The 23067-nt window shown below is 42.1% G+C and overlaps 1 protein-coding gene across 2 annotated transcripts; it reads left to right on the forward strand.

The window, feature by feature from the left end:
* The first annotated feature begins 10206 nt into the window (after positions 1–10206).
* On the forward strand, positions 10207–22581 carry irs2b (insulin receptor substrate 2b). 2 transcript variants are annotated; one of them, XM_047815120.1, is made up of 2 exons: positions 10207–13628; positions 21928–22581. In XM_047815120.1, exons 1-2 carry the CDS (start codon positions 10421–10423, stop codon positions 21930–21932), a joined length of 3213 nt encoding a protein of 1070 aa, XP_047671076.1. In that variant the 5' UTR covers positions 10207–10420; the 3' UTR covers positions 21933–22581. The 2 variants fall into 2 exon arrangements, with proteins under 2 accessions (XP_047671076.1, XP_027020404.2); XM_027164603.2 differs by having other exon boundaries at positions 10209–13619.
* Positions 22582–23067: the final 486 nt, after the last annotated feature.

Raw genomic sequence — 23067 nt, forward strand, 5'->3', positions numbered from 1 at the left:
ACATAAATATGTGTCAGAGACTAGAAAATTGAGATTCATTCATTCAATAGAGTTCATCACTTAAATTCCGTTTTCACCCACTTTGGTAATTGTTTTGAAAGAAAGAAAGAAAGAAAGAAAGAAAGAAAGAAAGAAAGAAAGAAAGAAAGAAAGAAAGAAAGAAAGAAAGAAAGAAAGAAAGAAAGGGATTCAGTATATCGCTCAAGATTACAGAAAAACTGACTTTCTTACCCAGAGGGCTAGCAGATTGTTTATCGCCATTTTAATTAACATCCCACGTTCAATTAAAAATATTCATTTACCAAAATCTTTCCTCATGATTAATTTAGGCAGAGTGTACCGTTATCGTGGCACCATCTGCTTTTTGTGCATTTTCTTTCTGCCCCTTTCTGTCCATATCCCCCACCCCCCTCACACACACAGAGCCCTCGATATACCATCCATGAAATGGCTTCCTACCTCAATATGAAAAAGATTTTGTCCTGGGACAAAGCAAGGCTTTGTGGGAGGTGTATAAAAAGAGGAAGGGAGAAAGATTTAGCCTGAAGTGACCTCCGGAGATGACATGGAAAAAAAGGAAACCACAGCAGAAAAAAGGCCTAAAACAAAGAGGACTTGTGTCTGTTGTGAAATGTGTAATTACATCCTTTGAGTACTAATGTTACAGACACCTTGACTCTGTTGCTGCAGTGTAGCATAACATGGGTGTCATTGGTTGTTGGTGATGTTTTTAAAAGCTCATCTCTCTCTCTTTCTATGTTTCACACACACACACACACACACACACACACACACACACACACACACACACACACACACACACACACACACACACACACACACACACACACACACACACACACACACACACACACAAATACTCCCACATATGTACACACCCTGCAGACACACCTCTTTCTCACTGATTTAAGAGAAAATAGTCCTGCTCTGTCTCTCAGTTCTCTTGCTCGTGGGCAGTGTACACATCCAGGTCTCTCAGCGCCATGCAGGGACAGTTACCTCTACTGGACATAATACACTAGTCATCTAGTAGACTAAAGAGGCAATTATGTTGAATCATCAGAGCCTCTGTCTAGCCACAAACATGAACCACCAATAAACCATACCTTTTTTATGTTTTGCACTTGTATACCACTCCTTCAGCAGCGTATGTGAAATATACAACATGAAAGTGTGTTTAAACAAAAGTGTATCTAATGTGCACCTTCTTGCCTCTTATTTCAAACCAGCCTTATAGGCATTATTCATACAGTCTGCAGAAAAGTATTACATTATATAAACACATTGTATCTGTGTATTTTAGATCTTTTTATATGTATCTGAGTGTTTGGATCTACCATATGTGTGTGACTAACATGCATATGTGTGACTAAGAGATTTCCAGGCTACTGTCTGTGAGCCTGTCTGGACTTTGCCTGCTTACTTCACTGGTTAAAAATGTCATAGTTGAAAGCAGTGTTTTTCTTGTTGCCATGTTTCTCTTGTTTCAGTTGGTGGATTCTTGTGAAATCTTTATTTCACTAACCCAGTAATAAAGGGCTTGGCCACTGTAATGGTGCAGCATGAGATGACATGCTCAGATCCATATCTTATGTTTATGGGTTTTGCTGTGTAGATGGCTGTGAGACCTAAATAAAGTATGTGTGTAAGTACTATGAAAGACTGTCAAAAAATGGAATGAAGTACTTTTGAAAATGTGTCACAGGGGCATTGTGATCCTTGGTAATGCACAAATTGACTACAGGAGAGAGGACAAGAAGGTGGGGAGGAGGGAGTTTAGGAAATGGAGGGCATATGGTTAGGACTTGAATGGAAGCCTGTAAACTTATAAGATATACAGAAGACAGGAAGCATTGAATTTGGAATTTCACCATTTTTCCCTGAGGGTGCTTTCAGCCCAGGAGATCCCAGATGGAGTAGTATATAAACGAGTGAGTGACAGTCTAAGAATGGAGGAAAAGTCTAGTCCAGCTGTGATTACCTCATTGTTACCACAGGTGTGCAACATTTCTGTGCTTTTAGCCAGTGAACTTTCCTTTCCACTTCTTTACTTTACAGTCAACTCTGTAGATACAGATACTTTAAAATTGTAAACATTAATCAAGAAACAGACAAACTCATTCTGTTGCCAACATTGATGAAGAATCACATAGTTTTGCTCTTCAGAACATTTTACTCTCACAATACACAGAACCATTCATTAAAAAAAATCAAGCTACTTCCCAGTCAAAGTTTGCTTGCTGCACCTATAACACCTACAGTTCTGTATATACTGAATTTCAAAACATTACAATCCTGTTTTATATATATGTATATATTCTGAGCTAACATTCTGTGGCCTGTACAGCCCAGGTTTACAGACCATGGATGATAAATTGGTATGTCAGTGCTATAGGCTTGTTTTTGTTGCACATGGCTCTATACCCAATTCACTCTTACCCCTGTATAAAAAAATGCAAAGACACAAATGTATGTCCATATATGCAAACACACACCTATAATCTCAATGAGGTGTTATATTGCTTGAGACATTAATGGTGTTATGTGATTAGAGATCCTACTGGTACGAGCCAGTCGACCTTTTGCAAAGAAATTCCCTCCTATTTATTCCTATTTATTTTTCGGAAATGATACAGTACTGTACATATAAGGTGGTAAACCATATTCACCAAAAGGTTTCACACTGTCAAATGTGAAATCTGCAGAATATAAACAATTATTTAATGCTATCTGTCCATCTGTCTTGGTCAAAACCGTCTTGTGTCTCTCCCCCTATTTATACTCACTGTTTCATACGCAGTTTCATGCAATGTCAGATTTGGGCTTGCTCATGTGTGGAATGATTTGTGAGAAGGTGAGCTGTAGGGGACAGAACCTTGGGTCAAGCTTGGGTTCCATGAACTTGCTATCCATCATCTCGCATTATTATGCATTGTCTTTGGTTATGTGACCCTAAATAAATACTGTTGATTAATGTCTTTTATCGGCATGATGGGATGACCTCAGGGGAAAGAGAAGGGTAATTGTAGAAACAGGATAAAAAGGCAGCGATGCTAAACAATGTTTGTCTAACATTGTATACATTTATATCACACTGAAATAGTAGCTTTAGGCACACTTGTACACTTTTCTGTCACTCTAGTGGGCAATAAGGCATTGTATTACTAATGCAGTACTCTACATATCTGTACATTCCCAATAAATAAGTATTTTGACCACCTCTTTTAACCAGCCTCCTAGAAACAAACTTGTGTGTGTTTGTCAGCTGATCTTTCACTCCTCTTGCTCATTGACATACAGTCACTCCTACTCAGGCTCACTGACATGTAGCACTTACATTCGTATTAAAGTTAATATCAAGAAAGTTGGAAAAAAAAAAACTCTCTTCCTCATCTCCTCAAATCAACTAAATGCGTCAAGTTCTGCATTTGTCATTTCCTCGTTGATCGGATTGGGATTATGTAGGATGGTGAGAAGTGAGAAGAGGAAGAGGAGAGGAGGATAAGAGTGGGATGAACAGGAAGGCATAGAGAAACGCTTCCGCTAATGAGTAAGAAATGTTCAGCCTGTTCCAAAAGCCTCCTTGTGCTTGTTTATGAAACATGGTGGATGTAAAGATACTGTTCAGATAAGACCAAGCAACAGCACAGCACATTAAGTCAACAATGTTTTTTTTTATATATATTTTTGAGGTGTATTGTAAGTCAAAACAATTTTACTAGGTTTAAGATTAATGTACAAGTTTATAATAATGCTTAGTTATTATAAGAGAGGCTGATGAAACAGATGTTTTCTCTGTAGTTAGGGTATGTGTTTAGATGCTTCAAAATATTCCCCGGCTCTATATCAGAGGCCATAAATCAGGGACTCTAAAAGGAGTACTCATTTTGTAGAATCTGTTTGTATGTGTATTGCACTTTTCAGTCCAAGTGTCTATGACTGGCTGGGATGCAGACTGTTTAGTGACGTATATGATAAGGTAATCCTCAAGCAGTCATGTCTAGGTGCTCATCAGACAATAAAATAAGACAGATCAGTTTAAAGATGGGGATCAGGGTGAAGTGCTAAAAACATCAGAGGTTATAGGCCAGAGGCAGGAAAGGCTCAGGAATGGCAATACAGATTTAAAACAACTTATAATAATTCTCCAGTTAGGAAATGTAGGCGGAGCAGCAGGTGAGTCCTGGACTGACTGCTTTGGCAGGTCTGTGTATATAAGGACTATTAGCAGCTGTAGGTGTGGTGTTTTATATTTCTTCAGCAATTCAAATGAGCTCTAATAGAATTCATCATGGCTATACCATTGATTAATTTCATTGCTTCTCTGGAGCCACATGCCTCAGTAATGGGGACATGCATATTGATGTCAGTGGTCGAATATTTGATGAGGTGAGGAGGGGGCTGAATGCTCTTGGAGCAATATAATTGAATGAAATTCATATTTCACCATGGTGAATTGGGCATGTTGGTGTTTTCTCCATAACTCATAGCAGTTAAAGCCCTGATGAGGTGCAAAAACAAAACAGTGGGAATGGCTCCCAAGGGTGTCTGGGGTATTCTTAAGCCAAGGAAAATTCATTCACATAGATTAGATTATTTGTAATGTTCTAAGTATAAGGGAATTTCACTGACAGAAAATTTTCAGATTTGCCTCGCAGCAGATACAGCAACTTTATAATGCTGAAGGTTTCTGACATCTGGCTGGTTTGTTAAGTTTTAATTACTAATAATACAGTTGTAGATATTACTGTATGAGCATTGTACAGTTTAACATTTTAGGTCATTAAAAATGAAAGTGAATCTAAAAAAAAGCATAGTAAACAAATTATCAAAGAAATGATCGCATATTCTTAAATACATTCATTCATTCATTCATTTTCTACCGCTTATCCGAACTTCTCGGGTCACGGGGAGCCTGTGCCTATCTCAGGCGTCATCGGGCATCAAGGCAGGATACACCCTGGACAGAGTGCCAACCTATCGCAAGGCATTCTTAAATACATTTTTATACAATAAAGTTTAAAAAAACTTTTTTTGATAGATATTTTTATGGCATAATTTATCATTTTGCTTAGTTTAAATCAAACTATGGCATTACTTTCCAATAATATCATGCAATAACATAAATACATAAGACAACCATTGTTTAGAAACCTGTTTACCAACCCAGACACTCTTCCTTTATCAGGTTCAGCTGAACTACGAAGGTGAATTAACCCATAATTAACCTCTTTCATTCCAGAGAGAGAGAAAGTGAGAGAGAAAGACTTCAGTAGTTGACATTTTCAGACTAATCTAGATAGGGTGAGAATCTAAATTGAAGTATTCAATGGTGTAATTACTGATGTATTGGCTAAAAGTTGGGGTGTGCCATCATGTCCAATACAAGTCAAATCATAGACAGCCCCTTTGATTGTATTCTATGGCGTTGCTCTGGTTTAATCCAGACATAATCAGTCTAGTCAATAAGCCATTGGAAGGACACTGCTGAAACCTTGCAGACCCCAAAGATGATGTAAAAGATATCGCTTACTGTAAAGGTGCAAGGCTGTTAAATGCATTTTGTCGATGAAGGAGATTACAAGTGCAGTAACATTTAGTTGGATTGCTGTGAAACGCCTAGAAGAAATTGAGACGATATTAAACTGTAATAGAATGTTGATGATGACACGAGACAGATTACATGATCTACACTATAGGGTGAATATATGTATTGACATGTACATAAAAAAACTGTGATTGCTTTTTGCTTTAATATTAATTGGTATTGCAGATGCATGTATTTCTTTAAAGCTTGAAAAGACAGATATAGGCTTTTACGCATTAATTTCACATAAATGGCCCTCTCTGTCTACTAATCAATATTAATATTTATTTTATTACACCCGATAAAACAATGTGATGTACAAAAACAATAAAGAAATTGTATGGAATAAAAGTGAAAACGATATGCTGTGAATCTGAGCTTGACACAGTGGATACACAGATGTTTATGCTGATTTGGTCTGAGGTGTAGGAAGGCTGGGATTGAAGCACAAGTGTGTCATTGTTCATTTAGAATGAAGGAGATTGTGGTAGCATAACACTTAAAAGGGTAAAGCTGATCCCTATGAATAAACACACAAACACATTTGAGCTTATCTTGTCAGATTGAATATTCTAATCTTCTTCACAAGAGATTATGTGGTTAGCACTTGTGGTATTTAGTAACAGAACAAAACAGGGAGGCAGGGAGGCCTTGTAGCTCAATGTCATAACCTCAATAACATATTCATAAAAGATACACCCTTATAAACACAGACTGCATTTTGATCTAAACACATAGCTTCTTATACAATGTTTGATACTTGCATTAGAATAGACTGCAGTACTGTATATAAAGCACACACATTTACCAGAATACTATTCACAAGGGTACATTTTATTTTTATACAATTTATTCATAAATTCATAAACATATTACCAAACAACAAAGAGGATTTCAGGTTTCAGGATTCTAGTAGGAATACAGTGATTTTATTTACAACCATTTAATATGCAACACTCAGTCATAGTCCATGGTTCATATCATAATAAAGTTTGGCAAGAACCTGGCAGGAACCTGGTTACATGGCAGGAACCTGGTTAAAAAAAAGTCATAAAATCAAAAAATTACTTAATTACCACTGTTACACCTTTAGTTGAATTATGCATGTGGTGCATCCATTTCACAAAAGCCTCTTTTACAATCATATAAATAAGAATTTGATTGTTATTTAATGAAGTCTTTATTATTGGAGCACTGTATAATATAATTCTAAGGATGATACGCATCCATCTTTCAATGAATATCCAACAAAGAAGAGGAGGACGAGCAGATGGGCCGTATGGTGCGTGTCTGAGTGTGCTTGCATTTAACAACATGTTTCACAGTTGAAAGAATCATGCATTTGACTGCAATTTTATGGTGGACTGATTTGCATGGTGGAGTGGTGTGGTTTAAGAGCAAACACAACACATGGCCACTTTGAAGCTGTCCTAGAAAGAGAGAGGGTAGGGCTGACATTGTGCTTCTGATAATAAGCTGTGGGGAAGTACTTTTACTCTACTATCCCTAATTACTTTACAATGTAGATAAACTTTAACAGACTGTGATCCATGGACCCACCTTGCTATTAAATCAGTACATACAGAGAATGTACAAAACAGATGACAAGATCACAGGAAATTACATCTACAAGGTCTAATAATGATAGAAACGAATTGTTCGAACCAGGATGCATGACAATAAACCATCTCTGGACTATGTAATGTATATAAGAACAGAAAAATGGCCCAAATATGAGTAACTGGAAAAAAAAGTTTAGTTACTCACTTAACCTTTTTGGAGAGCAAAAGAATACAGTGGCTGTCTTTTCTGTTTTGTACTCACTTAAGGATGTTAAATGAATCAATTGCTCAGTCATGCTGTTTCAAAGTGACAGTGTGAAATTCAGATACATTAATAAAGACTCCCTAGGCTCTGTATGACCCGTGTGTAACCTGGGCAGCTGGCCGCCGAATCTGTCCGGCTCAATTGAGTTATTCATGACTGGTGGACAGCAGTAGTACAGAGGGATGTCACTCCGTAATTTGATTCCATTTCCACAACCATACCAGCCAAATCAGTGGTCTGTTGGTTTTATTGACCCATATATAACTGGAGCTTAGTTGACCTTGTGGCTGAAAACTAGGTGATATGGAGCAATGTGCCGTTTAGAGAGAGAGAGAGAGAGAGAGAGAGAGAGAGAGAGAGAGAGAGAGAGAGAGAGAGAGAGAGAGAGAGAGAGAGAGAGAGAGAGCAGGGAAAGGCTGTCTTTTGAGAAAAATTGAAATCACACTGGATTTTAAATGTGTAAGTTAATATTGCACTGAACCAGTCTGTTAAAGGTCCACACGTTTCTCATTCTGGTAACAAGCCTATATAGTGACCCAGTTATTTTCTATGTATATACTATATAACAGTAACAACTTATAATAGGTGTTAACTGATAAAATGATTCTTTTAGGAACCATTCCTCTTTTAAGCTATCACATTTTGGGGAGCATTTTTATAAACATTTTTTGTTTATAACTGAGTGGAGAATGGTGGATTACTCCACCTTACTTACACTTCCTAAATAATAAAAGTTGGTTATCAATCTTTTTCAGCAGTTTATTCAGGTCACTGTGACCTGTGGTGAAACCCTTAAACTACCAGCATGTCTTTACATGCTTAATGGCAAAAGTATCTTTATTGCTGGAGGTTTGATTCCTGTCTCCACCATGTGAGCACATGTTCCTCCCGTGCTCAAAGTACTCTGTTTCCTCCCCTGTACAAGGTCATGCAGCGTCGTAGGCTGATCGCCACATCTATATTGTCCTTAATGTGTGAATGTGTGTGGGTCCCATGCAGGGATAGATTCTGGGTTCCATGACCCTGTGCAAAAAAACAACAACAACAACACAGAAAAGGGATGTATGGATGGAGCTCATATCATACCAGAGAAATGTCTGAATTAATTGTTAAATAATATAGCACATCTGTTCATTGTAAACAGCTGGCCATTACTCTTAAGTATAATTTGGCATCTCAGACTCAGAATTTGAATCTATGATGTTTTTTTTTTTGCACATTAATAAGTTCTACATACTGGCTGGCTGTTCCCAAAAACACATAACTCCTAATTCACTATTGCATAGTTCTCAGTGAACACAAAACCGACCTTTGGTAACCTAAACCTTAAAATTGCGTATCTGCTTCTTTTCATTATTGAATATATTACTAGACTTATAAATGAAATTGATTTACTGATTAGTGTTTTTCACTATCCTTCTTTACACAAAACATCTACTTCCGTATTCACCTTATTTATAGTCTGCGTTACTTACATACCATCCGGAACATTTGTTTCATTTCTAAGTATAGCGTGTTGGTGTAAAATATGCGCTGCAGTTCCGGTGCATTAACCGCCCGGATAAGCAGCAGTAGTAAATGTGGACTAAAGGCGCACACTGATTTGATGCTGTTTTATGGTTTGACTGCAGTATCGTCTCTGGTGCCCTCAGTGAATAGTCAGACGGAAGTCCGTGATTTTGGCTTCATGTGTGCACAGCTACATATCCGCAGTCAGTGACCTGAATGTGCCATGTTTCCCATGCGCACTGATCCAGCCCGTGACGCATTCAGAGATCCATCGTCATCCTCATCACCATCATCCTTCTCCTCCTCCATCACCTCCAAAAATAACGGACACCTCCTGATGACGAAAGATCATCAGAAGAAACAGGGCTGAGTCTGCATTAGATCAGAGGTTGATAAAAGCATTTTTATAACGTGTAATGGGCAGTGGGCATAGAATCAGGAGCGCTCAGTAAACCTCAGATAGAGACGCTAGAGGCAGTGGAGTAACGCCGAAGATGCAGGACTTACACACGCAGCTCCGGTTGCGCAACGTCACGACCGCTCGCTTGTTTACAATTTCTCGCTTGAATGATTTCTTATAAAGCGGGTGCGTCATGATGATTCCGGCAGGATACGGCGCGACGTGGACCGGAACCGATGCGCTTTTCCTTTGTAATCTACATGTAGGAACGCCCCACAGCGTGGGGACATGAATATGATGTTCTCATTCAAATGATCTTATTCATAAAGTCAATAAAGAAAAGACACACGAGCTCAAACCCTCATTTTATACCTGGCAAGATTTGTCATTTTAATACGAATAGACCCACATATCAATCTCCTACATCCATAACCGGGAAGGAAGTAAACACAAGCATGAAGTGTGTGCAATAAATGACACTTATCATTACATCCATGCGGAAAAAAAATGCGTAGAAATGAGTAAAAAAAAAAAAAGTAAAACTGTGAGAAATGAGGAAAAACTGGAATAGTTACTAACAGCCAGATCTGTGTGATCGTACACTTTAGTGCTATAGAAGCATCTGCGCTTTGGGATGCAGCCTTTGGGTTGAAAGAGTTGTGGGCGGAGCTTATTACTCTAGTGGGCGTGGTCTGATTGTGGCATGCGATGTGCGTTTTACTATCTTTCAGTCGGTTCAACCAATGAGCCGAATAACCCGATCAGATAGGCGTACACGCCTCTTCACCTAACGTTGCGCCGCCTCGTATCAGTGCGTGTGTATTTTTTTCCCTCCTGTTTTTTTTTGTTGTTTTTTTTTTGTAACCGTAGCTGGATGTGTAGGACGTCATATGTTTTTTTCCTCCTCTTCACTCCAGCCACTTAGAGATACGGGTTATTTACTGTTTAACAGCTCCGCATACGAGACGCGAAGCTGAGCGCAGCGCAGAGAGAATCAAATCCGAGGAGTCTTTAGAAGTCGGTTCTGGATCCAAGTTGCATCAAAGTGACACTTTTGAATCTACAGCACTGGAAGGATGGCGAGTCCGCCGCCAGCGGTCGGACACTCGCTTTCCAGCAACAGTGTTAAAAAGTGTGGCTACCTGAAGAAGCAGAAACACGGACACAAGCGCTTTTTCGTGCTGAAGGCTCAGAGTGAGGGCTTCCCCGCTCGCCTTGAGTACTACGAGAGCGAGAAGAAATGGAGGAACAAGGCGGCTGCTAAGCGAATCATACCACTGGACTCGTGTCTAAACATCAACAAGCGAGCAGACGCCAAGCACAAGCACCTCATCGCACTGTACACCAAGGACGAGTACTTCGCCGTGGCCGCCGACAACGAGCAGGAGCAGGAGAGCTGGTTTGGCGTCCTAACGGATCTGATGAACGAGGGCCGGGCGTGTGAGGGAACGGCGTCTCACTCGGCTTCTTCACTGCTCGGATTCGACGAGGCGAACTACGGCGTGGTGACGCCGCTCACAGCCGCTTACAAGGAGGTTTGGCAAGTGAACCTGAAGTCCAGGGGACTTGGACAGAGCCGGAACCTGACCGGAGTGTACCGGCTGTGTTTGTCGAGCCGCACGATTAGTTTTGTGAAACTGAATACGGACGTGGCGTCTGTGATTCTGCAGCTAATGAACATCCGGCGCTGCGGTCACTCGGACAGCTTTTTCTTCATTGAGGTGGGCAGGTCAGCCGCCACGGGCCCCGGTGAACTGTGGATGCAAGCAGACGACTCGGTGGTGGCGCAAAACATCCACGAGACGATACTGGAAGCTATGAAGGCTATGAAGGAGCTGATGTGCGAGTTCCGGCCACGCAGCAAAAGCCAGTCATCGGGCACGAATCCAATTTCTGTGCCCGCGAGGCGGCATTTGAATCATTTACCGCCGAGTCAAACGGGACTGCCGCGGCGCTCGCGAACAGACAGCGTGGCCGCTTCGTCACCCGGAGCCAAATTCACGTCATGCCGAATGCGCGCGGCGAGCGAGGGAGATGGCACGACGACGCGGCCGGTGTCTCTGTCAGTAGCGGGGAGTCCCGTCAGCCCCGGAGTAAACCGGACACATCTGAGCCGATCCAACACGGTGGCAGCCCGCCCCTGTAGGACGTTTGAAACCTCGTCTCTTCAGCACAGTAAGTCAATGTGCATGCCCGTGTCTCATTCCCCTCCATCAGTTGATGCCAGTCCCGTTAGTCTGCCCTCGAATGGTGGTGCCCGGCCAGCCAGCTGTACAGCCTCCATAGCAGGCTCACCCAGTGACGCCGGCTTTATCTCCTGTGATGAGTGCGGTTCCAGTCCAGGAGATGCACCACACACGTTACCGTCTCACCGAAGCTCCACGCCAGAGTCTTTTGCTGAGACGCCTCCCTCACGGGATGGCAGTGACTTGTATGGTTACATGATCATGGACAAGCACGGTGTTTTTGCACATAGCCATGGGAGACGTACCCGCATGGTGGAGGAGGGTGTCAAGGACTTGGAGAAAGCCTACAGAAAGCGGACGTACTCTCTCACCATGCCTCACCAGAAAAGAGTACAATCACAGGTGTCTTCTGCCTCGCTGGACGAGTACACACTCATGAGGGCCACCTTCAAAAATGCTGGGCATTCAGGTCGCAGTTCGCACACTGCATCCCCTAAAGTAGCATACCCTGAGGATTATGGTGATATTGCAATTGGATTCTTACAAAAAAGCTCCAGTAGTAACCTAGGTGATGATGGCTACATGCCAATGACACCTGGTGTGGCAACAGTGGGTAGTAAGATTGAAAACTACATGCCCATGAGCCCCATGTGTGTCTCCGCCCCTAAACAGATTGTCAACCCTAGGACACACCCCCTCACTGTGGCTAACAGCTACAGGACAAACTCACCCTGCAGCTGCTCTCTGGATGACAGTGGCTACATGAGGATGCTAAGTGGCTCTAAACTCTCCGTGGACAGCTCAGACGGGAAACTAGCCAACACCGAGTACCTCAACATGTCTCCTGTAGACCCGTGCATTTCCGACACCCCCCCAGATTACTACCCCACGACTGTGGGTGGCATAGAACAGCACCCTTCTCTCAGACAACCTTTCTCTCACAGCTCTCTGCCATGCTGCTACAAACTCCAGCAGAAAATAGATAATGGTGACAGTGATCAATATGTCCTCATGAGCCTACAAAACTGGAAAATTGTGGAGGAGCCAGAGAAGGCAGCTCCCAAAATAAATCCCTCTTCTCTGAAGCAAAGCAGAGCTGACAACATGCTCCACAGGTCCAGGATCAGCAGACCTACGCGTCTGTCTCTGGATTTGGTTCGTACGCTACCTTGCATGAATGAGCACCCTTTGCCCTCTGAGCCCAAAAGCCCTGGTGAGTACATCAACATAGATTTTAGCCATGCTACACAGAGGTACTCCCCACCCTCCACAGAGAGCCCTGTGTCGTCCGTCGGCTCCTCCAGTGAGCAGAGAAGTTCCCTTCTTTCAGACTACATGAACATTAATTTAAGTTCAGAGACACAGAAGTCTGGAGATGCTGCTCTGTTCAGCCCTCTCGATGGCATGCCAGAGCTGGCAGTCTGCCCCGCCCCAAGTGAAGAGGAGGGAGAAGTAAACAGTTACAACCTCACATCACAGGTGGCACCTTCATGCCAGGCTGGCATGGAGAAAGATGAGTACACTGAAATGACATTCTGTGTGTCCGCTTCTCCTCCTCCGCCTTTATCTCAGACCACTAACTGTACCAAGACTGCCAGCCCATCATCCTGCGCACGGAGGTTAAATTTGAGCGACTCCATGGGGGTGCGAACGGTTGAGTCATTCCTCCTGGGTGGCACCGACACTCACCAGGTAGACCCAGACCGCGGTGCCAAGGTGATACGTGCGGACCCCCAAGGACGAAGACGGCACAGCTCGGAAACCTTCTCCTCCACCACCACCGTCACACCCGTTTTCCCCTCCTTCGCACATGATGCAAGGCGGCATGGCTCAGCCTCCGTGGAAAATGTCTCTGCGCTGGCGAGGAACAGCGAAGGCTCAGAAGAGGAGTACGGCAGTCCCATGTGCAGAGAAACATCAGCAGGCTTTCAAAACGGACTTAACTACATCGCCTTAAACCTTATGGATGAGGGACTGGCCAGTTGCGATGCTCTGGTTAGATTCAAAGCTGCCAGCTGCTGCAAAGGGAGCCTGAGTGCAATACATGCCAGTCTTTATGGATTTAAGGACACAGCAACAGCAGTGAAAGGTAAGCTGTGTAAGTCAGCCTCTAATGTCTGGTTTGTTTTGCATGTTTAGCAAGCCATAGCTTTATATTTGATCATTTCAGGTGTTGTTTTTTTCCTGTAAGCGAAATAATACGTTGAATCATACGGCAACAAGGAAGGAAAGAAAAAAGAGATATGGATTACTTGAGTGTCAGTGTTTTTCATTCAAAAATAGTTTAGTGACTGTTGTGCATTTTTTAGTGTTAATCTGTCACGCTTTTGTGAGATTGCTTCCTCAATGCATTTCCTTTTGCTTGGATATACGGAAGACTATCCAAGTCTTGCATTTAGCCAGCACTCGATAGACATGTCTGAATGACTTAATGACCTAATAGATTAAATATATAGTCTGATATTTAGAAAGGTTATTCTGATTAGCATCCAGTGACATATTCCTCTGATTGTTGTCGATGTTTGTTTGTTTTAAACTAATTCTGGACATTTTTCGTTGCTCTCCTATTAGAAAACAGGAAATGTATGAAATGCGTGTCTAGCTGATGTGTTATGAAGGTTGATTGCAGTTGATTTCTGTCTTCTCCATGCAGCAGTGATCACTGAAACAGGTTTGCATCGGTAGGAGTGCTACACTTACTGAACGTGATGTTGAACGTGTGGCACAGTTTTTAATCCTGATATTAAATATGAGGATGAAGGGTACCTGATTTGGTGCTACAATAAGATTTTATGGCAGTGTGGCCTCCATGCTCATGCTTTTCAAGCTGTTATTCATATTCCCCAAATTTGGACATATAGTCTCTTGCATTCCTTCTCGTTCCCTGTGTGTGTGTGTGTGTGTGAGTGTGTGTGTGTGTGAGTGTGTGTGTGTGTGTGAGTGTGTGTGTGTGTGAGAGGGAGAGAGAGAGAGAGAGAGAGAGAGAGAGAGCGCAAATTGTGTATCTATGTATCTGCCAGTTTTGACCTTGTAGGGATATCAGTCCTGTTCCTACAAAGAAAAGTGCTTTTCTTCTTCTTCAAAAAAAAAAAAAACTGCAGTTTTTGTTTACAAGAGACAAAAGGTTTATTTCTGTTACTTAAGTTAAAGTCAGGATTAGATTAAGGTGTAGGCATAACATCAATTAAATAAATTCATAACCTAATAACAATTTTGTGTGTGTGTGTGTGTGTGTGTGTGTGTGTGTGTGTGTGTGTGTGTGTGTGTGTGTGTGTGTGTGTGTGTGTGTGAATGGCAGAGACGCTGTTTATCAGTTGTCAGGTGCCAGGTTTCAGAGTAGGAATGCAGTCTGTTCAGAGCTCTATCTCGGAGACAGGAATGTCTACTGGTAATTAAGAACCAAAACAACTTTCACAGAACAAGCTGAACTTTTATTTTAATGCTCAGAGAGATTATTAGGTTTGTATGCCTGGCAGCCAGACAAATTTCAGATCCTAGACAAACAATGCTCTGTTTATATAGCATAGGTGCTTAAATGTGAATAGAGGTATTTACTTCTCTACAGTAGTGTGTGTGAGAGAGAGAGAGAGAGAGAGAGAGAGAGAGAGAGAGAGAGAGAGAGAGACACTGCCTACATGGGGTACATGTCTGCAGGGAGACTACACAAGGTTGTGGCGAGTCATTGAAACAATCCAGTTAAGCCAGTATGCATATGGACATGCAGAAAGAAGCCTCCAGTGAATGGCTGCTTTAAGAAACTGACCTCTCATGTAAACAACCCGCACACACACATACACAATAACACTTCTGGGATGGATCAAAGGCCCAGACAGGGCAGCTCTAGTGTGGTGTGTGTATGTGGGTGTGGAAGTCTTTGTTGTTGGGAGCGTGTGTGGGTGGATTTTGTTAGAGCCGAGTTTCGGGGAAGAGCAGGTGTACCTGTAGTCGTCTGTTTATTACAGAAAACTGAGCTGATCTGAAAGATGTACCCGTCGGCCAAGGAACTTTTGGATCGGTGGGTGGAGAAAAAAAAAGACAACACAAACATATGCTAATGATTATCTGGCTGCCTCTGATTGGTCAGGAGCAGTATTCTGCAAAAAAACAACAACAAAAGACCAGCTGAAGTGAAAGAACACAGCGCTGTTCTCTTTCTGGCAGAGCCTGATGTGCTGTAGATACGAGTCCAATCAGCACACTCCACTGAGCAGTGATGAGAGGAGTCTTTTTACTAATGCCAAAGACACTGTGTGGGGAACTCTGCACTCTCATTAACACACACACATTTACTATCTTTGTGAGGACCTTAATTTGGGATAATGATTACTGTAGGTAATTTATTCTCTGTCTGCATCTCGGTTGAATCCTAACCTTACCTCAGTAACCTCCCTTTTGTTTGTTTATTTATTTATTTAATTCATTGATATTTTTTGTGATAATAGTTGTAGTTATTGTACCAAAAAGGTTTTTGAGGACCAGGGAAATATCACTCCTTTTGAAATAAAAAAAAAATCATTCCCTCAATATCCAGAACATCCCCCTCCCTGCACACACACACACACACACACACACACACACACACACACACACACACACACACACACACACACACACACACACACACAATGCAAACAATTCATGTGGTCTAAGTTTTGTGTTGCAATATGTTTAAACAAACCCACAATACACTGACCACAAAACACATTTACACAAAGATATTACTCAGATATATTAAGCGGGTTTAAGAGAGGAGGCCTAACTGTATTTACGACACGATTGTTTTATTAGTTTCCTTCAGCCGCTCTGGACCTGAACGGCCCACTCACGTGCACATGCTCAGTGGAAATTAGTTGCACAACAAACGCCTTTCCCATGACCTCAACCTGCACATGGAAAGCGTGAAGGATTCGCAGCATTGCTTAGGAGATTAAAATGTTCACCGACGTCTCGGGGCTCACGTATAGAAGAAATGCATGAGCAATTGCTCTAATTATATCCTCTTGGTAATTGAATCCCATCAGATATTACAGAAATGGCTGGTCCGTGTGATGGTGAACGGGACCTCCCTCCTGTCTGATTAAAAAATTGCATAATGGGGTCACAGTTTTGTGAATACTCACTGAGCCTTATTAAAGGTTTAGCGCCAGGTTTTTGCAGAGAAGTCTTCTTCATGAGGGGTGTGTGTGTGGGGTGTGGTGTGTGTTTGGGGTGGGGTGGGGTGGGGTGGGTTGGGGATATTATGGGGGGAGCAGATGGCGGGGGCCAGGGTCATGCACCTGTCATTCGGAGCAGTGCTCAGTGGTTATCAAGCCCAAACACAGACACTAACAATACACTAATCACTACAGACCATCTGCTACCTCATACTAGAGAGAGAGAGATTAAGCGTTTACTTTCTAAGAAACTGTTCCTGTGTGCTGTACACACCTTTTTCAATGTTTACCCATCCTCTGCTCTGTGTATTCTCTTTCTTGCAATTCTTCTCTCTGCTTCAGCATTTATTGTGTCAGTGTTGTGTTTATCTCTTCATCACTGCTTACTTTGTGTATCAGCCACATAGTCCACCTCCTCCATTCCCCTCCCTGCCTTCTCGCTTCACTTTCTTCCTGTCCTCCCTTCATCCCTCCCCTCAGCCAGCTTGTTATTGTTTTGGTAATTAGCTATAGCTACACTGATGGTGTGTGTGCGTGTGTGTGTATGTGTTTGTGTGTGTGAGAGAGAAAGAGAGAGTGCTTTGGAAAGACTAAACTAGGTCGGGATGTTCAGCTAAAACCTTACTTTCTCTCAGTAGCATTGGTAAGTCGGATTACGCACACATTGTCAAGCAGCTTTGTGTAATGTCCAAGTAAATGAATGTAAGTGCAATAAACACACACACACACACACACACACACACAAACACACACACCACTGTGTGAGATTCCCTGGTAGCTAAGAAATTATCAGGTCATTCCTTGGAAATAGCACAGAGTCTCCACATTTCTCCCTCTTATTCCTCTCTTCTTTCTTCTTCAACTGCTTCTCCTTCTTCTCCTCCTCCTTCTGTTCCCCCCACCCCCCTACCAGCATCATTTGCCTTTGTGTCTGTGTGCATTAAAAGAACATACATTGTAAGTCTTCTCTCAGCATGATTAGCTGTGTGACTCTTTAAAGTGGTGTCCCACAAAGCTTGTACTAATTCCTGACAGAGACTTTATCATGAGGGAGACATTTCATGCTCTGTATTTACGCGTGTGTGGTTTAAGCACGTGAGTACAACAGCAGTCAGGAAAATGACATTTCCACTGGCTAAACGAGCAGCACGTGCTGGTGCGGTCGAAAGAGTCTTTTACTGGTCGCTTTTACAAGAGGGTGCTGCGCATGTAGTAATTGCCTGCCTTGTGACTCGACTGTGAAATGAACATGTCCGTTTTCCTGTTCTAAACTGAGCGCTCTAATTTCCTATGTCCTTCTTGCACTAACGACATCATTATATTCATTGATACGGGACACGTCTAAAGGCTCCGTCTATTTTTTTGCTCTGCTTTTCTGAGCAGGTTGGTCATGGGGTGGAAAAGCATGTGTGCCAGCTGATCTCAGTCATCATTCCAGAAATGCCGTTTATTTGGATTCAGACAACGCTTCTGAGCTGTAGTCACACAATTAGATTGAAGATTGTGCTTGTTATAGATCGGACATTGTGCTTTTAAGTACACATTACTGGAAACACAGGGCTTGGATTTTTACTTATAAATATCCGCTCGACATATTCAAGATATAACACACATAACAAACACCTTCAATATTTTACCAAAGTTTATTATTATTATTACTACTGTATTATTATTATTATTATTATTATTATTATTATTATTATTAAGTAGCTCAAGGAATCACTGTTTGTCTCTCTTAGGATAAAATGTGTTCAGTCTTTAATTACTGTCACTTGTATAATGTTGATTTTCCAATAAAATTGTCTGTTACTACCTGAGTAAGAGCCTGGACTTGACTGGACTGAGAGCCTGGACTGAGGCTGCTTTCTGTGCCTCTTACTCAGAATGAGAGAAAGAGGAAGTGTGGGATGTGAAGCGAGATCCTGCTGAAAGCTCATTCTAACTGCACAGACAGAACCTGTGTATACACACACGTTACACCGGTCACATTCTTTTCACACCCTGCTTCAGTGCAAATGTGTTTCATCGTATTGAATAACATATAACTAAATGATGAACGTGTACAGTATCCTTTAAATAATCTTAGGCTTACTGTATGTTTGAAGTGTGTGTTTAGGGGAGAGCTGCGGTGCTGCTGAGTAATTTTAGCCTGGGTGATATACAAATGAGCTTGTGTGTGTGTGTGTGTGTGTGTGTGTGTGTGTGTGTGTGTGTGTGTGTGTGTGTGTGTGTGTGTGTGTGTGTGTGTGTGTGTGTGTGAGAGAGAGAAAGTGAATTTGGGGGAGGGGCAGAGTCACCGAGTTCACCGGATGGTGACTTCTGGTGGTGTGTGTGTGTGTGTGTGTGTGTGTGTGTGTGTGTATGTGAGGAGAGGGGGTGGTCTGAAATCGAGAAGCTTTAGATATGTGCCTGCCTTGTGCTTTCACATGGCTTCCATTGGAAGTGCATTTATGTGTACCCTGAAAATTCACACCAGAAGAGACATTTAAGAAGCACATGTTGCATAGTATACATGATCTTCTGTCTAAGACACACACTCCTCTCACCCTCTGGCATTCCATGTGTGCTAACAGCAGTTTTATGAATGAAAAGCTGTTGATGCTCTTGTTAGGTTGCAGACAGTAAAACATGGGTTAGCTGTAATTACAACACAGCTTGCTTAAAAATATGATGAGACACAGGATACACAGCATGTTGTGTTTTTGTGGTTGCTTTTGTTTATTCTGGTTCTGCACTTTGGCTCGTTTAGTCTTGTTAAATGTCACCATAATGGGTGTAATGGGTATCAGTGCCTTATGAATATTTTGCACAAGAGGATATAATTTAAAAAGCATAGCATATAGAATCTGAGAAAACACGCAGGAAAGATAGGTTTAAACAGATTCATGTGTAAAACTAGAGGATTATATGCTGGTTAAAATGGAGTAAGACACACAAGTAAAACCTCTTTAGATTCAATTTTTCTTAACTTGCTCTTGTATGATATTACACTGTTAAATTGCCTCTCTAACAAAACATGCATTTATGTCTAAAATTGCCGGGCGGCGGTGCTGTGTGGGTGTAGCCGATTCTACCAAGTCACCAACACACAAAAACACATACTTATGCATATGCATCACCTCTCCATATCACTTCCCCTCTTCTGAAGTCCTCTGTCCATTCAGGATATTATAATGAGGCATGTGTGCACTCACTCAACTTGGCTCTGCTACAGCTATCAGCTGCACAGCTTGGAGTAAAGGGCAGGAAGTCAAGAGAGTTAAAAAAAAAAAAAAAACGAGAGAGAGAGAGGAAGAGGTTTCGAGTGGTGAGATGACTTTTAGGTTAGGTTTTTTTTAGGAGATTGATACTCCTACCCCGTCTTAACTTTTTCCTCATGATCTTACGGCTCACTCCCCCGTTCACTCGTTACTTTTTCCGCCACTCCAGACATAGGACACTCCTGGAATTGCTCAGCTTCCTTTTGCCTAATTAGCTATGTGAAATTTAAACTGCAGTCCTGGTTCAACCCTCACTCACTCTCTCTCTCTCTCTCTCTTACGCACACACACACACACACACACACCACACACATACACAGAATAACAGACCGGTCACCAACACTCATAACTCTTGTTCCATGACGTCAGTAGTGTATGTGTAAGGGCTAATGACCGTTTATGAGCAGGACTAAAACAGTGCCATGGTGTTTGTGTCTCTGTGCTATGAGATCAGCCTTTCCCATATCAGAAACCCATGCTCAGTCTGGCTCCATCTAGTCAACTCTTCAGAATGCTGCGTTTGATCTCGGTGTTGTCCTGAGGTAAACAGACCCGATCACCGGTATTTACCTGACACTCGCTGTGCCTGTATGTAGAACTGGCTCAGGAAGAATTGGTTTTTACTCCTGGCAGCTAGATGGAAACACATTCTAACACAGAATCTCAACAATATTATAGATGCTACTTTACTTTCTTAGTGGTGTGCCATGTGCAGGTTAGCTATCAATCGCACAGCACTTCTAGGTGGCATCTTACTATGTGTATCTATAAAATACAAGTGAAGCGGTTCAGCTACTAATCACTTCAAACACCAAAGGTATTAAAAAAGAAACACACATTTTGTAATGAGAACAGGCTCAACGCATTTACATAGTCCAGAGACATGGTAGCAATTTTTTTTTCCTCTGGAGGCAGGTGGGGGAAGAGGGGATGTGCGTTAAGTACGCAGTATGTCTTAAAGTGGCAGCACCTCATTTGGCTGTTCTGACGTCACTTACTACATTTACAGCAAGCACTTGCAGCAATCCAGCCTTTCATCTGATGTGAGTTCGGTGCCAGAGCTATCTTTTTTTCTTTTCCAAAAAAAAAAAAAGAAAGAACAAAACAGTTCAAGAGGCAGATCATTACGTAGTGAAATGTTCAAGTTTCCTAACAACCAATGTGAAGATTTCACAAGTACTGCATGTTTTTATTGCTTGTAGCTGCAAGTCTGTAAAAACAGCTTGTATTCTAGAAGGACAGTGAGCCTTTGAGGGGGTTTAAAGATTGGCTGTGTGGCACGAAGGCGAGGCCTGCGTAGGGTCTGTTTTGATCGTGAACGTCCTCCACGTTTTGGCTTTACCTTGCTTCTATAATTCATTTATCATGTTGTCTCTTATTACATATCTCAATGAATTGCAGGATTACGGATTTTAATATATTAATAGACAATGATCTGGGTGACAAACTGCCACTGATAATACAGGAGTGTCTGATTTGTTGTTGTGTTGTATTCCCGTGTTCAGAGACTTAAGAAAACTCACGCAGCTGCCTGATACTAAATGCAAGTGTCTGTGTTGTCTCAGCACCTGCCACTTTCAGTTGCTTACAGCAAAGGAGAGCATGTTCCTTACTTGGTAAAGAAGAGAGGGAGGGACACAGAGGGGGTTCGAGTGTGTAATTGTTTCACGTCTACTTCTCAGTTATATCACCAGTGATGCTATTTGGAAACCATTGCTACTGAAAAAATTCACATGTACATATAAATAATTGGCAATCAGCAAACTAGATTAAAATGCTGTTAGTCCATAAAAGGCAGTGAGTAGAAAGCCTAGGCAATGACTTCATTATTATTATTGTTTTCAGAAGAAAACAAAACAAAACAATGATTTATTGCTTGTTAGGTTCTGCTGTTTTTGGCTCATGTGAATGTGTCTGTCTTTGTCTGGACATGGTTATGTTCCTCACATTAATCTGTTTTCCTCTCATCTGCTCTTCTCCCCAGACTAAACAGATCCAGACTCCAATCCTGCTCTGGTTCCTCAGCTCTTCCTCTGGACCAGGAGGTACAAGGAAGAAGGAGGAGAGGCGGTGATGTGGACAGATGGGCCACGCTGCTGCTGCTGCTTCAACTCTCCCCTGATCTTTGACCCCTCAACTTGTATGAATGCCTATCGTCATGGCAACATAAACACTTGACCTGCTCTTTGCCCCTGCGATGTGGTCCTCTATCTCTGTGCTGCTCTGAAAATGACTCAAACTCATGACAAAAAAACAAAGGCTGGACCACACATCTGTCTGTGTGTCACTCCACACTCATTCTCATAGAGTCTACAGTTCTTCTTCTTCTTCTTCTTCTTCTTCTTCTTCTTCTTCTTCTTCTTCTTCTTCTTCTTCTTCATCATCTTCTTGTTTATGCTCCACTGGTTTTTGTTTGAGTAATCTGGATGTTAAGAGGCCAGTTTCCCCCCCATTCAAAAACCTGTGAATTAAACCTGGAGTGTAACATCTGCATATCTCACACAAATGTGTGCACATGCACACACACACACACACACACACACACACACAGACGTGCACACATACACACATGCACATACACGTGCACACACACACACACACGTGCACAAACACACACGTGTACATGCACACACACACACAGACGTGCACACATACACACATGCACACACATGTGCACACACACACACACACGTGCACACACACACACGTGCACAAACACACACGTGCACATACCCACATGCACACACACACACACGTGCACACACACATACACACACACACACGTGCACATACACACATGCTCAAAAACACCTACACACACGCAAACACACACACATGCACACACAAACATATACACACATGCAAACACACACACACACACACACAAACACACACACACACACACACAAAACATAGCATACAGGCATAACCAGATGTTGCACATGGCACATATTTATTTATTTATATGTGTGCATTAAGAGATGGTATGCGCGTGTGTATGTATGTATGTATGTATGTATATATGTGTGTGTGCATGGATGGTTGCTGCACCACGGTGGCATTTCGTCTTCATCTTCACCAGTTAACTGAAACAAGTAATCGCTTAAAAAACCCTACCTCAGAT

This window comes from Tachysurus fulvidraco, chromosome 6 (genome assembly GCF_022655615.1).
Source record: "Tachysurus fulvidraco isolate hzauxx_2018 chromosome 6, HZAU_PFXX_2.0, whole genome shotgun sequence".
Classification (NCBI taxonomy): Eukaryota; Metazoa; Chordata; class Actinopteri; order Siluriformes; family Bagridae; genus Tachysurus; species Tachysurus fulvidraco.